This window comes from Staurois parvus, unplaced genomic scaffold (assembly GCF_062004578.1).
Source record: "Staurois parvus isolate SC_StPar_1 unplaced genomic scaffold, SC_StPar_1.0 ptg000897l, whole genome shotgun sequence".
In the NCBI taxonomy this organism is placed as follows: Eukaryota; Metazoa; Chordata; class Amphibia; order Anura; family Ranidae; genus Staurois; species Staurois parvus.
Window position 1 is genome coordinate 240,042 of NW_028318693.1, and position 16,026 is coordinate 256,067.

At 45.7% G+C, this 16,026-nt stretch overlaps 2 protein-coding genes across 2 annotated transcripts in view; both read left to right on the forward strand.

Moving 5' to 3' along the window:
• Positions 1 to 3,894, forward strand: part of XNDC1N (XRCC1 N-terminal domain containing 1, N-terminal like) — a 39,747-nt gene extending 35,853 nt beyond the window's left edge. Inside the window, exon 10 of the mRNA XM_089656310.1 lies at positions 3,384 to 3,894. Within this exon, the coding sequence (XP_089512436.1) occupies positions 3,384 to 3,598 (215 nt within the window). The 3' untranslated portion in view covers positions 3,599 to 3,894. The remainder of the gene's footprint in view (positions 1 to 3,383) is intronic.
• A 7,759-nt stretch (positions 3,895 to 11,653) lies between these two features.
• Positions 11,654 to 16,026, forward strand: part of LOC149442244 (short transient receptor potential channel 2-like) — a 62,736-nt gene continuing 58,363 nt past the window's right edge. Inside the window, exon 1 of the mRNA XM_089656309.1 lies at positions 11,654 to 11,668. Coding sequence (XP_089512435.1) covers positions 11,654 to 11,668 — 15 coding nt within the window. The remainder of the gene's footprint in view (positions 11,669 to 16,026) is intronic.

The window sequence follows — 16,026 nt, forward strand, 5'->3', positions numbered from 1 at the left end:
GTGATGACATCACAGACGTAGGCTTGGACCGCTGAAATGAGATGACTTCAGCCTATATTTCCCAAGCAGTTCTCTGGATGTTTCATCGGTATCCCCAGCAAGAATTGGCACCTGTAATCTGGAACTTAGGACCCCTGTTGTTATAGGATTGTCATTGTCAGAGTCTTCCTTTTCGGCTAACTGTATGGCAGACATTCTACACACAACATCCAGTTGCTGATGGTTCCACCCGGTATACACCAGGCACTAACTTCACAGACTCCGAAAGTGTGTAGTGTGTCAGGAGATGCCCCTTCCTGTAGAACACCTGAAGGATGGCAGAAGATGGCATAAATTTGCTACTGTTTTTATTGACATAGGATTGTACAATATCTGATATAACCTCCTCTTCCCTGAAGAAGGAAATATTGTTTCTGAAACGCGTAGGGCCGTACCTTTTGATCACCAACATTGACCAAGCTGTATTCTTGCTGGCAGTTTTCTGTGGCGCTATACAGATTAGTAGGATATCTGTATCGGCATATTGTACTAGGTTTTTAATTTTATGTAACTCAACTATGACACTATTGTATTGACCTATTGGTCTTTTTACCTTGTTTGTAATAAAGATTAGCATTTGCATTTTATATATTTGTACTTTTGACTTCGCCCAAAAAGTCCCATGGAGTTTTCCCTCTTGTGTGTTTCACTATATTTTGGAATGTTGGTGGAATACTGCATTTGAATCCTCCCTCATGTCTACAAGGACTTCTGTGTCCACTCAGGACTTAGCTATTTGTACTCCATTATTATTATTATTATTATTATACAGGATTTATATAGCGCCAATAGTTTGCTCAGCACTTTACATTACAATGGGAGACCGTACAGGAGACAGTACAGTAACAATACGACTCAAAACACGAGGGGTTCGAGGGCCCTGCTCCTTGGAGCTTACAATCTAGGAGAGAGGGGATAGTGGTACAGGAGGAAATAGCTGTGGGGGATGGAGTGGTGGGAAGAGCGGAGGAGATCGGCAATTAACAGGGGGCGGGGTAGGCTTCCCTGAAGAGGTGGGTTTTCAGGGTGCGCCTAAAGGTGAGGAGGGTAGGTGACAGTCTGATGGATTGGGGTAGAGAGTTCCAGAGGATGGGGGAAGCCCTGGAGAAGTCCTGGAGACGGGCATAGGAGGAGGAGACCAGGGAACTAGAGAGTAGGAGGTCTTGTGAGGAGTGGAGAGTACATTTTGGGTGGTGTTTGGATATCAGGTCGGGGAGGTAGTTTGGTGCAGTATTATGAACAGCTTTGTACGTCAATGTTAGCATTTTGAATTTCATTATTTAGGGCTTTAAGCACACCCCGGGCACCATGCCAGGCAGAGTCTATCTTTGACCCTCCTGAGGTCTGTACTCAAATCAGGCTTATGGCCCCTGTCCCTGTCTCTGATTCAGTCCTTGGTCCCTTGCAGTCAGATCCCTTTTGAAGGTCCTAAGACTTGTTGAGCAGATAGGGTCTCACAGATGACATCAATGGTAGCTCTTTAGGCTAGGTTCATACCTGTGTGGGTGATTGCTGCTGCGGGACTGCACCTGTTCTTGCAGCTGCAGCCACCCCCATAGAAAAACAAGGTGCCATTCAGGAGATGAATGGGGGTGCCATGAATCATAATGGCATCCCTATGCACTGGAAATTGCACTGCACTTGTGGTTTCCATGTGGGCAGTGTTTTCACAAATGGTGCAGGGACCTTTTCCCTGCATTTTCAGGAGGTTCAGCAGCCCATTAGAAAAGGACTGCCGTGCCCATGCAAAACACGGCCCATAGAGCCATACAAGTGTGAACCTAGCCTTAGCGGGTGAGGCTACTCCACTTAAATTTTCTCTAAAGACGTTGACATTCTGTGGATCATTGGAACCTGTTAGAGAGTTTCTTCATTCCTCCCCATCAGGAGTGTGTAAAGTGTTGAGCGATTGCCCTCCTAACCTTGTCTCCCTTTCTCTCACTGTTTCTCAGTCCTCTTCAGCCTCCTCCTATATTCTTGGGGGGCCTGGACTTGGGATGCAGCATTCAGATGATCTCTTTGTATCAGCAATTTTCCAGCTTCCTTCTCAGTCCAATGCCTGAGGTCCTCTTTGGGCAGAAGGACACTTGCACCATTCTGCCCATTACCTGCCAATCCATCCTGTCACTGACGCACCTTCCTGGAGGAAGCTTCTTCACACAGACTGGTCTCACAGCACTCCAGGACAAAGCGAAGATCGCATGTTGTTACATGAGCATGCTCAACATGCTACAGCCAGAGTGTCACATACCTGGTTGGGGAGCCTGACGTGGAGAGAAGGCGTCCTCTTACGACTCCCGCTCGGAGCCCCAGGTAGTGGGAACAGAGGGCGCAGAGCCAGGAGTGGCACGAGTGCCGGGTGGATCTGGAGCTGGCGGCAGGTAGCTGGAGACCCAGGAGATCCGGGTGCAGGCCCGGTGTGGGTGCAGGAACGTAGGTGCAGCAGCAGGCAGGTATGGTGGCAATCAGCATGCAGACTGGGACTGGACACAGGAGCGTGGATACGGTAGCAGGCAGGTATGGCGGTGACCAGGATGCAGGTCAGGTGCAGGACCGTCGGTGCAGCGGCAGATAAGTATGGCAGCTGTCATGATGTGACCCAGATGCAGGACCGTGGGTGCAGCGGCAGGTAAGTATGGCAGCCGTCAGGATGTGAGCCAGATACAGGACCGTGGGTGCAGCGGCAGGTAAGTATGGCAGCCGTCAGGATGTAAGCCAGGTACAGGTAAGTAGATGCAGCAGAGTCAGACAAGCCGGGTCAGTATCAAGCGGGCAGATCAAGTACAAGGGAGCAGGCAAGCGGATGGTCAGGAATAGCCGAGGTCGGTGCAGGAGGAGTTCTTTCTTACTCAGGCAAATCAGAATACAGGCAACAGGATCAGGTAATATGTGCAGGAACGTTGTAGGCCAGAAGGCATTGATTTTACTGTTCTGCAGGTTTAAATAGCCCGCCTGGCGTGACGTGTACGTTTACTGCGCATGCACGAGTTTCTGCACTACTGAGCATGCGCTCCCATATGCGTCTGCGCATTCGCACCGCCACGGCCCGAGGGGATCCGTTGCTGTTGAATGGCTGCACGCCAACAGGATCCCTGACACAGAGAAAGTGCTGGTGACGTCATCAGACCAGATAGACTGTAAAAGGTATGTATAGCAGGTTTAAAAAAAAAATGGGGGGACTTCAGGTGGGGGGAGGGTCTGGTTGGCATCTGGCTGGAGTTCTATTTTAAATTGTTTTGTACACCCCGATGGCACCTCTTATAGATGAAGCTTCTATTGTATCACATGACCTTCATCCTGGACTGTTATGTAAGTGTGTCGTATTCTTTTCCTTTCCTTTCCAGAGTACTTTCCTGCCGATGTCCTTCCTGTTCACGCCTCTAGCTGTGGGGAAGTGTATCAGCCACCCAACATCGTCTTATTGTCTTCAGACGACGATTCCTGGGACGGCCTCCAGGTCATTCAGGATGTTCAGGAGTCTTGGGTCACATGCCCGCTGTGTGCATTCCGGTTCCAGAGCAGTGAGATAGAACAACACGCCAGCACATGTGGAGAGTGAATCTTTGCCGTGAAGAGTGGAGGCGCCCTGCCGTCAAACCTCTTGCAGCTCCATGTTGGCCACCAAAACGCTATGTCATGAGTCTGGAACGTCATACACTGCCAACTGGAGCCACTGCATAGATTCTTGGAAATGTATTTGCACTAAGTTCTTTGAATTCTTGGCCAAAATATAAAGTGGACCTGTCACTCACCTGCCCATGCTGCAATCGGGAATGTCTTTTTATTCATGTTTTACTATAATAGTTTTCTAAGGATAAATGTATAAACTTTCTAATAAATCTTTACACCCACTAACTGCTTTTACTGAAATGTGGGGATATACATAGTGGCTAAGAGGTTAGCACTTCCGAATAGCAGCACTAGTCATTGGTTTGAATCCCAACTATGGCACCACCTGCAACAGGAAAAAGGGTCAGCCGCACACCGGAGGATAGATGAATATAGTGTGTATTTATTGATCCATAGGACACACAAAGCACCAGGACATGAATACAGGACTTAACGCATTTCACACAATCGTGTGCCTAATTATAATTGGCTATGATTAAGCACAAGATCGTGTGAAGCGCGTTAACGCGTTCTGTATTCATGTCCTGGTGTTCTGTGTGTCCTATGGATCTATAAATATACACTATATTCATCTATCCTCCGGTGTGCGGCTGACCCTTTTTCCTGTTGAATCGTGCGTGGTGGTGTGCCAGAGTCTGCACCTGTCGTGGATTGATCTGGATTGTTTGCGGTATACCTTTGTCCTTTGATATGGCATCACCTGCCTGGAGTTTGAATGTTCTCCCTGTGCCTGCGTGTGTTTCCCCCGAGTACTCCGGTTTCCTCTTCACATGCCAAAGACATGCTGGTAGGTAAATTGGCTCCTGTTTAAATTGTCCCTAGTATGTGTATGTATGAATGTGAGTTAGGGACCTTAGATTGTAAGCTTCTTAAGGGCAGGGACTGATGTGAATGTATAATATATATGCACAGAGCTGCGTGAATTGAGAGTGCTATACAAGTACCTGTAATAAATAACATACATACAGTGAAGGAAATGCGTATTTGATCCCCTACTGATGTTGAATGTTTGCCCGCTCACAAAGAAATGATCGGTCTAAATATCGAATGTTCAGTGTATTGTAACACAGAGAGACAGAATAGCAACACAAAATTCAGCAGAAACTCATGTCTAACAAATTATGTGCTGATTTGCATGTTCATGAGGGAAATAAGGATTTGATTCCCTATCATTCAGCAGGATTTCTGTCTACCAGGTGTCTTTCATACAGGTAACAAGATGAGATTAGAAGCAGTCTCTTAATGGGAGTGCTGCTAATCTGATTTTGTTACCTGTATAAAAGACACCTGTCCACAGGAGCAATCAAACAATCAGATTCCAAACTCTCCACCATGGCAAAGACCAAAGAGCTGTCCAAGGATGTCAGGGACAAGATTGTAGACCTACACAAGGTTGGACTGGGCTACCAAACTATCGCCAAGCAGCTTGGTGAGAAGGTGACAACAGTTGGTGCAATCATGCGCAAATGGAAGAAACACAAAACAAGTGTCAGTCTCCCTAGGTCTGGTGCACCATGCAAGATCTCACCTCGTGGAGTGTCAATGATCATGAGAACAGTGAGGAATCATCCCAGAACTACACGTGAGGATCTTGTCAATGATCTCCAGGCAGCTGGGACCACAGTCACCAAGAAAACAATTGGTAACACACTACGCCAACAAGGACTGAAATCCTGCAGTGCCCGCAAGGTCCCTCTGCTCAAGAAAGCACATGTCCAGGCCCGGCTGAAGTTTGCCACTGAACATCTAAATGATGCAGAGGAAGATTGGTTTGAAGTGTTGTGGTCAGATAAGACCAAAATCCAGCTCTTTGGCATCAACTCAACTCGCGGTGTTTGGAGGAGGAGGAATGCTGCCTATGACCCCAAGAACACCATCCCAACTGTGAAACATGGTGGTGGAAACATTCTGCTTTGGGGGTGTTTTTCTGCTAAGGGGACAGGACAACTGCACCGCATCAAAGGGACGATGGATGGGGCAACGTACCATCAAATCTTGGGTGAGAACCTTCTTTCCTCAGCCAGGACATTGAAAATGGGTCGTGGATGGGTGTTCCAGCATGACAATGGCCCAAAACACACGGCCAAGGCAACAAAGGAGTGGCTCAAGAAGAAGCACATTAAGGTTCTGGAGTGGCCTAACCAGTCTCCAGTTAATCTGATTGGAAATCTGTGGAGGGAGCTGAAAGTTCGAGTTGCCAAACGTCAGCCACCAAACCTTAATGACTTGGAGAGGAGCTGCGGTAAAATGCAGACACATTGAAAACTTTGCTTTCTGTTTGTCTTAGTGGTGACCTGCATTCATTCAGTGCAGTAAAAGAGGGAGCGTGGACATGAATTAGACCCCCTGTCAGGTTTTATTGCTGTCTTTGCCCCCTGTAGGGAGATCCACCCTCTCTGTTTGTCATGTTTACCCTTATAGCCAAAAGTAAATGAAAATTCCAAATTTCGGGTGGTCCCTAGAACAGTAATAGAGGAGAGGCTTTCCAATGGGGGCGCTAGTTCTGATGACCCTGGTGACAACCAGGAATTGCCTCATTTTGTAGGGATTTCCTCTCAGTCCCTGTTTTAGCTATGGGACAGGAAGTGAAGGTAAATCAACCCATTGGGACACATTGGCAAAAATAAACTGACGGGGGTTATAACCCTTAATTACTCTGTCCAAAAGGAAAAAAAAAATGTTTGTCGTTCGTTCTTTAACTGCTTCCCATCCTCCCTGTAGCAGAAGTACTGCTACAGGGTGGCACGGGTGTGCAAAAATACACACACATAATATTTTCTTTGCCCATTTTCCAGTGTATACTTCTGTTATGCAGTGTTTGTTTTGCCCTTTTCCAATATGGCTGCTTTGCTCTGTGGACACTGAGGATGAGGTCATGAGCGAGAGCACTTGTGGAAAAGTGAGGGGTGTGGATTTCCTGCAGAGAGAGCTCAAACTGTAAGTGTTGCAGCCTCCCCTCACTTTGACATGCAGAAAAGACTGTTAATGTTCCTGTTTGGAAAATACTTTATGTTGGATAGTTCACTGAATGTGATTTCCACAATACATGGACTTTCATATACACTGCTGTGTGGATTACTGTCTATGTGGATGATACATTTCTCAGTTGGGATTTCACTTGTTATCCACAAGCCCCAATTGAGTGGAGGCACTAGCGCTTGTTAGAGATCTTGTCCTGACACCAAGTCAGTTCCCCCCCAGTGTCAGAATGCCCGCCGCAGTCCCGCCATAAGTCGCTGATCGCCGCCATTACTAGTAAGAATAAAAAAAAATCCCAGTATATATACTGCCATTTGTAAGCGCTATAACTTTCATGTAAACCAATTAATTTACATGTATTGGGAAGACATGGATCAGAACACATTTTGCCCTAAATTTATGAATAATTTGATTTTTAAAATTTTTTTACTAGATATGTTTAACCGCCTCCCGCCCGCCATAGAAGGTAATGACAGGCGCAGGCGGTTCTCTTGTTCTGGGAGGACATCATATGATGCTATTCTGATGCTTTAGGATAGCCTATTTATTAATGATTTATTGATTTATTAATATCATAGAGAATTATTATTCAGTCTTTTTTCAGCTTACACTGTGTAATGTTATAGCGCTGCACTGTTTTTTTCTGACTAGCCTGGATTGTAATTTGGGCACTGGCATCTCCATTGCAGCACCTTCCAGACCAGAGAGTATTGTATTAGTTAGCTGCAGAGAGTTGAGGGACACCTCTGGTGTGACCTTGTCTCTGAAGACTTTATGAATAAGTACGGGCTGGCTGAAGCCCCAGAAGCTACCTCACTGCTTGCAATGCTGGGCACCTTTTCACCACTGAGATCAAAATGTAAAATATAGGTGCAGCGCTGAATATGAATATCGTGTAAAATGGAAAATCATCCAACAATAAGAATCATTATTTTGAATATTGTGCAAATAAAACTCATCCAACAATATGAATCATAAATAATCCATAATACATAAATATAAAGTGTAAAAAGTGCTGAATAAAAGTGACCAACATCATAATAAACATGACATAAAGAAGAATAGTGCATAAAGTGCCAAAAAGTCCACATAAATTTGCAGATGTGAAGTCTTAATGTAAGATCTTGGGTTAGGAGTGATCCCTTTCTGAATCTTCTGGTGAAAATCAAATAATAGAACTGCACACTCACCAGATGCGCTATTGCATTGCGCATTTTGAGAACACAATTTCTCAAAAGGTCAACTGGATCCTCTTATGGGGCGTCTACAACCTGGTATGGATTCCTCCCTGGATAAACTGTAGATGGCAGCAACTTCCTTCTCCTTATCAAGAGACTCTGTGGGTGGTTAGACTCCTCAAGAGTCCAAGAAAAGGATGCCGCATAGCGTGATACTGCTTCAAAAGTTTTATTATCATGTCACAGGTACAATAGAAAACAACCAGAAAACAACTGACCACGTGTGTAGGTAAGATGACCACCGAAACAGCAAAGGGCCTTGGCGGCGTGACGTCACAGCGTTGTAGCTCCTCCCTGATGTGTTTCGTGCTCCAGCACATACTCATAGGGGGTATGCTATCCAATAGCTTATCCCCTATGAGTATGTGCTAGAGCGCGAAACAAAAGACAATTGCAGTCTCACAGACATAAGCAACAACAGGTGAATTACATATAGTCTCCTGCCGTAACGATTTCATCTAGCCATGGTTGGAAGGCTGACACGTTTTGGGGGACATGCTCCCTTCCTCAAAGCTAAACAAAGCTTAGCGTAGCTTTGCGCTACATGGCTAGATGACCTCGCGTATGGCTGGAAATTATATGTGATATGCCTGTTGTATGGTGGTAATGCCCTAGGTGTTTGCACCTTCCTGTATGGTGATGGTTACGGCTGAGGGATCAAGCACTAACATCATCTGCTGGGTGGAGTGACCCATGCGTAGGCTCCATGCTCTCCTTCCTGCCATTGAAGCTGGAGGAAGCCCTATGTGGATCTCTTCCTTTCAGTCTATTTCCTCTACCTACCTACACTGACCTGGTCACCTCTGGCTGCCAAAACCCTCATGAGCACCAGCTGCCTGGGTTCCTGAGTACATGAGGCCTTGCCTTACATTGGGCCTAGTTGTATACTGCTACGCGCAAGCAACATCTTCAGTGGAATGGGCAATCTCAGCCTATACTCTGTTAGTTATTCCTGGGCAATTTGCTTGGTATCCCTAGAAGGACCCAACACCTGTAATCTGTCCATAGGGACTTGGACCATGTGGACCGTGTCCACTCAAGATTTCTTAGCCGTTTGTTGTCCGTTACTGGGACATAACCCCTCTGGAAAGCTTTTGGCATAAAGTTGCATCCCCACTTCTACAAGTAGGGTTTTTTTTGTACATCTGGGGAGATCATTGGGTAGTTTGCCTCTCTGGCATTTGGATGCTCAGTTTGCACCTTTTAGTCCACAAGTTAACCCCTTCTGTCTGGCATCTCTTGTTGCCGCTCACTAACCTTTCTTGTTCTACTGCACCAAGCAGTACAACTTACCAGGTTTTCCTGAGTTCCATGTGCTCTGGGGTATCTTGTTCCTGACCAAGTGGTGACTCGGATTCTGGAGTTATGTATCATCTGGGTTGTCTCTCCCCCTTTCAGAACAATCCTATATCTTTGGGCACTGTCGAATTCCTTGTGGTACCTGGTACCCCTCAGCAACTCTTCCCTCTAGAGGGACTCTTTGACCTGAAAGATAGGCTAGGACTAATTTCTGCTGTTCTCAAACCTGACAAGGACCTGGCCCTTCAGTGTCTTTCAAAGGCACCTTCTACTTCTTGGAACATGTGTCTTGTGGCTACCCTAGTGCCCATTCCGGCATCCCCATTGTGGGATGCTCATAGAGGGTCCCCAGAGAGGGTCCTTGGACCTTTACAGTCACATACCTTCTGAACACTTGCAAGCTTCGACCAGATAGGAGCTTGCATATGCCTACTGATGGTAGCTTTTGGCAACCAGTGCGCAAGGCTACTCAACTAAAAGTAGAACTAAAGGCAAAACTTTTTGTTTTGGTTGTGGACAGTGCAGAGAGAGAACTTGGAACACCTGTGAGGTTTTTATTGCTGTCTGTATCCCCATTACCGAGATTCACTCTCCCAATTTTTTCCGGTGATTGTTATCAAGGAGAATGAATGTGAAAGGGAATCCCAAATTTTGAGTTGTACCCATAACTGGAATAGAAGGGAAATCTTCCAATGGTAATACTAGTTCTAGTGACCCTAGTGACACCCAGGATTTCCCTCATTATGGGAAATTTCCTGTTGTGGCTATGGGACAGGAAGTCAATGGAAATCTTCTCAGCGGGACACAGACTGCAGGCAAAAAACAAAAATGACAGCGGTTATAACCTTTCTATTTACTCTATACAAAACAAAAAAAATTTTGGGTTTTAATTCTGCTTTAAATTCTTACTAAAATGGCTACACTCCATGGGACATTGGACCCTTCTTTAATTGTCAGGGATTTTCCCATTTTTTTCTCCATCAGGATTTGGACCCTCCAGTCTTAAGTCTCTCCTTCTCATAGTCTCTTGTCATAGTCCTTTTCAGCCTACCTCTCTATTTATGGTGCCTGGACTTGGTGAGAGACATCCAGGTGATCTCTATGGACCAGATAATCCCTGGCTTGACCTAGCAGTCACTTTGAATTGGGCGGTTTCCTTCTCCAACCTGAGGGGAGTCCTCTTGCCAGGCTGTCCCCATACCTAGGGCTTAAAGTGCAACTCCACTCTCTCAATCAGCATGGACTATTTTTAATCCTTATGCTGCTGGCATTAGTTCTGTATATAGATAGGAAGTATATCATATTTACTTGTTTTAACTTTTTTGTTTTAATTTCTTCCTTTACGTCCTGCTTCCCAGGCCTAGGCAAATGATGGCATACATCCCAGGAGGGGAGGAGGGGTTTTCTCAGCTGAGCACACCCTCCTGCCTGCATGCCTGAGCTAAGGGCAGATGGATTCCAGTGTGTGACTTTGGGGGGACATTAGAGTGTAAGCTCTTCTGGTGTAGAGACTGATGTAACTGACTCAGTGTTCTCTGTACAGCACTGCGGTATATGTCAGAGCTATATAAATGTATAAACATAATAGTGTGTGACTGTGGGGGAGGGGACATTAGAGTGTAAGCTCCTCTGGTACAGAGACTGATGTGACTGTGAGGGGACATTAGGGTGTAAGCTCCTCTGGTACAGAGACTGATGTTACTGGCTCAGTGGTCTCTGTACAGCACTGCGGTATATGTCAGAGCTATATAAATGTATAATAATAATAGTGTGTGACTGTGGGGGAGGGGACATTAGAGTGTAAGCTCCTCTGGTACAGAGACTGATGTGACTGTGGGGGAGGGGACATTAGAGTGTAAGCTCCTCTGGTACAGAGACTGATGTGACTGTGGGGAGACATTGGAGTGTAAGCTCCTCTGGTACAGAGACTGATGTGACTGTGGGGGGACATTAGACTGTAAGCTCCTCTGGTACAGAGACTGATGTGACTGGCTCAGTGTTCTCTGTACAGCACTGCGGTATATGTCAGAGCTGTATTAATAAATAACAGTAATAGCGTGTGAAGATATTAACCCTCCCCGCTTCTCCCTATGTACAGAAATACCCGGAGAGGAAAACGCACAGTGTAACCCTTTCACTGCTCACCTGTTGTTCCAGCCTCCAGGATATACTACTTACTCCTCTCTCCTCTGGTAGCCCAGGAGTTAAAGACAAAGTGAAAAAACACCACCGAGAGACAAACACATTTAATTATCGTGCCAAGGCTGTCCTGGGGGGCCACTGATTAGAAGAGAAACTCGCTTTCTTTCCATAATGACCGACACGCTCCCCTGAGATCTCGCACTGGAAACAGAGTGCAGGTGAGAGAGTGTCAGACAGCTGCGGAGGGTGAGACTGAGAGGAGTGCTGGAGGACAAGACACCTACATGGGCTGAGGAAAGGGAGCGCCACGCCACAGGACCCGAGACATGGAGCACCTAACAGTAAGTATCAAACCATCTCTCCTCCATGTACAATGGACAGATGTACTGATATTCCTACACAGCCCAGACTAAAAGGAGCTTCCAGTATATGCTGAGACTTGTAGTTCCTCATCAGCTGAAAAGTCTCAAGCATAAATCATTTCCTGCACACCATGTATACCCTGTATAGTATGTATAAGGAATATGTCAGAGCTATATAAATGTATAATAATAATAGTGTGTGACTGTGGGGGGGGGACATTAGAGTGTAAGCTCCTCTGGTACAGAGACTGATGTGATTGTGGGGGAGGGGACATTAGAGTGTAAGCTCCTCTGGTACAGAGACTGATGTGACTGGCTCAGTGTTCTCTGTACAGCACTGCGGTATATGTCAGAGCTATAGAAATGTATAATAATAATAGTGTGTGACTGTGGGGGGGGACATTAGAGTGTAAGCTCCTCTGGTACAGAGACTGATGTGACTGTGGGGGGGGGGACATTAGAGCATAAGCTCCTCTGGTACAGAGACTGATGTGACTGTGGGGGGGGGACGGGGGACATTAGAGTGTAAGCTCCTCTGGTACAGAGACTGATGTGACTGTGGGGGGGGGGGGACATTAGAGTGTAAGCTCCTCTGGTACAGAGACTGATGTGACTGTGGGGGAGGGGGGGGGACATTAGAGTGTAAGCTCCTCTGGTACAGAGACTGATGTGACTGTGGGGGGGACATTAGAGTGTAAGCTCCTCTGGTACAGAGACTGATGTGACTGGCTCAGTGTTCTCTGTACAGCACTGCGGTATATGTCAGAGCTATATAAATGTATAATAATAATAGTGTGTGACTGTGGGGGAGGGGACATTAGAGTGTAAGCTCCTCTGGTACAGAGACTGATGGGACTGTGGGGGAGGGGACATTAGAGCGTAAGCTCCTCTGGTACAGAGACTGATGTGACTGTGGGGGAGGGGACATTAGAGTGTAAGCTCCTCTGGTATAGAGACTGATGTGACTGTGGGGGAGGGGACATTAGAGTGTAAGCTCCTCTGGTACAGAGACTGATGTGACTGGCTCAGTGTTCTCTGTACAGCACTGTGGTATATGTCAGAGCTATATAAATGTATAATAATAGTGTGTGACTGTGGGGGAGGGGAAATTAGAGTGTAAGCTCCTCTGGTACAGAGACTGATGTGACTGGCTCAGTGTTCTCTGTACAGCACCGTAGAATATCTCAGAGCTCAATACCGTGGAATAATAAAGCCATAGATGTCTCAGCCCATATCCTTGATATCACAGATGCTTACTAGCAGGGTGGCACAGTACATGGGCACATATTTTTTGACTGTATTGAATTGCTAGAAATTGACCATAGAGCGCTGCGCAGCAAGATCAGCACTGGACAGCTCCTTTCATTTACTCCTTTCATTTACTCAGCTCCTTTCATTTACGCTCAGAGCTGGATCGAGATCAGGCTCAGGTAAGTGTTTAGGGGGGCACTGGGGGAAGCAGCTTTGGAAAGTTTTTTATTTACCTTAATGCAGAGACAGCATTAAGGTATAAACAGATTACCCTTACAACTACTTTAAAGCGAAACTATGCTCACCTCCCCGCTGGACACTGACATCTTCTTCTAGCAGCCAGCTTCCAGAAATGGAGCACTGGCCACTTTCATTGGCCGGGCCAATATGACATCACTCCCACGCATGTGCGGTCAGCTCCAGTAGTGTCGAATTTCTAAAGTGAGCTTCGCGTGTCCAGCTCACTGTTCAGAGGTGGATAGACAGGACATGAGACAAACATGTCTCTTATGCATTAAACATCCTGCCTGGTCACCCATTTTTGTTTTGTACATAAAGTTCCACTTTAAGGGCTCATGTACACTGCAGCTGATAAACTGACGTTCAGGAGCTGTTCAGAGTTTTTTTCAGCAGCCCCTGAACTCTCCCTAATGTTTTCCTATGTACACATCTTCGTTTACAGTCTTTTACAGGCATTTGAGTTTACAGTCGTTTTTTTGAACGCAGAAAACGTGTGTTCAGCAGTCAGTTTTATCAGCTTTTCAAGTGCAAAATGCAGCAAATCGTGTTTATAAGTATTTGAATTTTTTTAACTCTTCCAGTTCCCGATGCTGTCGAGAGCCTTTTTTCTTCATGAAAAATGCATGCAAAGTGTTTTCAAGGTACTCAGATGGACAAAACACTGAACACAGGATGTTCCTACCAAGCTTGTCACACATTGTAATGAACAATTCACACCTCAGACCTCTCCCACCCTTGGAAACAAAAGATATGTTAATGACCATTCACACCTCAAATTCCTCCTGCAGACCCCCTGCCAGGTGGCCTTAATGACTCCCTCCACTAGACACCTTGGAAACAAAAGAAATGTTAATGAGCAAGTCCCACATAATTATCTCAACACATCCTGCTGTCTCTGCTTCTACTCTCTGTATTTCTCTGAAACAGTCTGAAATAGTTAATAATTTACCACTTTTCAGTGCATTCTGGGCATTTGGGAGGTTCTCCTGTCCTTATCTTTAAAAACACTTCTAAACGCAAACGCGCATAAACACGGTTAAACAGATGTTTTTTTAACCTACGTTTTCCAGCAGTCAGTTTCCATCGTTCAGAAGTGTCCCGTGTACATGGGGCCTAAGAATCTGCACAGGCAGCACATTATAAGTTACCAGATATATTAATTTATGTTGTTTTGGAACACATCAGCTTGACCAAGACCCATATTCTCAAATACCTCACCGAAAAACATGGAGATTTTCTCTCCACACTGTAAAACCAGGAGACATCAACAATAATTTGTTCCAATAACATCTTCCTGCAAAGTCTAGCAAGCAAATGTATTTACACATCAGTCCCTAACCCTCAAGGGGTGTACAATCTAAGGTCCCTAACTCACATCTATACATACACATACTAGGGCCAATTTAGACAGGAGCCAATTCACCTACCAGCATGTCTTTGGAGTGTGGGAGGAAACCAGAGTACCCGGAAGAAACCCACACAGGCACAGGGAGAACATGCAAACTCCAGGCAGGTGGTGCCGTGGCTGGGATTTGAACCAACGACCCTAGTACTGCCAGGCGGAAGTGCTAACCATTTAGCCACTGTGCTGCCCTAAACCTGTTATTATACGATATAAAGAACCCAACATTAGCATATAAGCACCTAATATTGTAATTTAATCATCCGTAAAACATTATTTTTCATTATCAGATCATTCACATGAACGATCACTGCTAGAGATAATGGATGTGGGAGTTCTATCCCCAGGAGTGTTGCATAGTTTAGTCACGTTCACATCTAGTGTGTCAACGTCTCTATAGATGTGTCACCTTATCCCTGCTCACGCCTGAGCTGACTACCAGGTACTGCTAGATCTCTGGAGGCTTTGAGCACATCGTTGCATCTTCCTGCCTAATGTGCAGGGGCGGACTGACCATTTGGAAACTCGGGCACTACCCGAGGGCCCGGGGTCAGTAGGGGGCCACATGAGATGCCCCTGGTACCTTTTTCATAGGCTTTTTTGAGTTTGGGCAAGGACACAGGGGCTCCATGATCCCCTGTTGCCCGGGGGCCCCTTGAGTTGTCAGTCCGCCCCTGCTAATGTGATAAATTTTCATCACAATTTAATGCAGTCAGGACATTGCTTTCCCATATTCTTCTGTGAACTACAAAACACCTGATCCCTATATAACGGAGATGAGGAGAAGGAAGGTATTCTGTCGTCCTATCCTGGGGTGACAGTGCTGCTCCTCCATAGATACAGTGTTTTGTGCGTGAGCTTTGTCACTCTAGGATAGGAAATGTGTTACTGGCAGGATCAATAAATAAAAAAGCCTGGGAAAAGGAAACAAATACAACCAAATCATCTAAGGACTGGTAAGCCTCAATATATTACATGTTTGTGTTAAGATACACTTTAATTTGAACCTGAATGTAAATTTAAACTTTTAAAAATCACTCCATGGAGTAGACTCTGCAAGATGCCTTTGTTTTCCTGTATTGGGATTAATATCCTGCTTTGTGTGCCTCTGAATGAGTTTCACTTTGGGGCTAAAGCTGGCCATACACAGCCAGTGAGCTGAAGAACAAAAACTAACAGATTCCTCCATCCACACATGCAAGGTGGATGAAGGAATCCTCCCCGTCAGGACATTGTATTCTGACAGCATCAGTTCCTGCTGGATCAGCCAACTTTTGGTCTATGTCCACCTTTAGATCTGCCATTCCACTGTCCAATCAGAGTCCCCCAACTGGCCAGAGGACTCCTCTTATTAGACAGTGGGATGGCAGTTGGTGTAATGTAATGAAATTTGTCAAAAAACACACACGTGGGTAATTGTCAGAGCTTTTTAACCCAACAATGT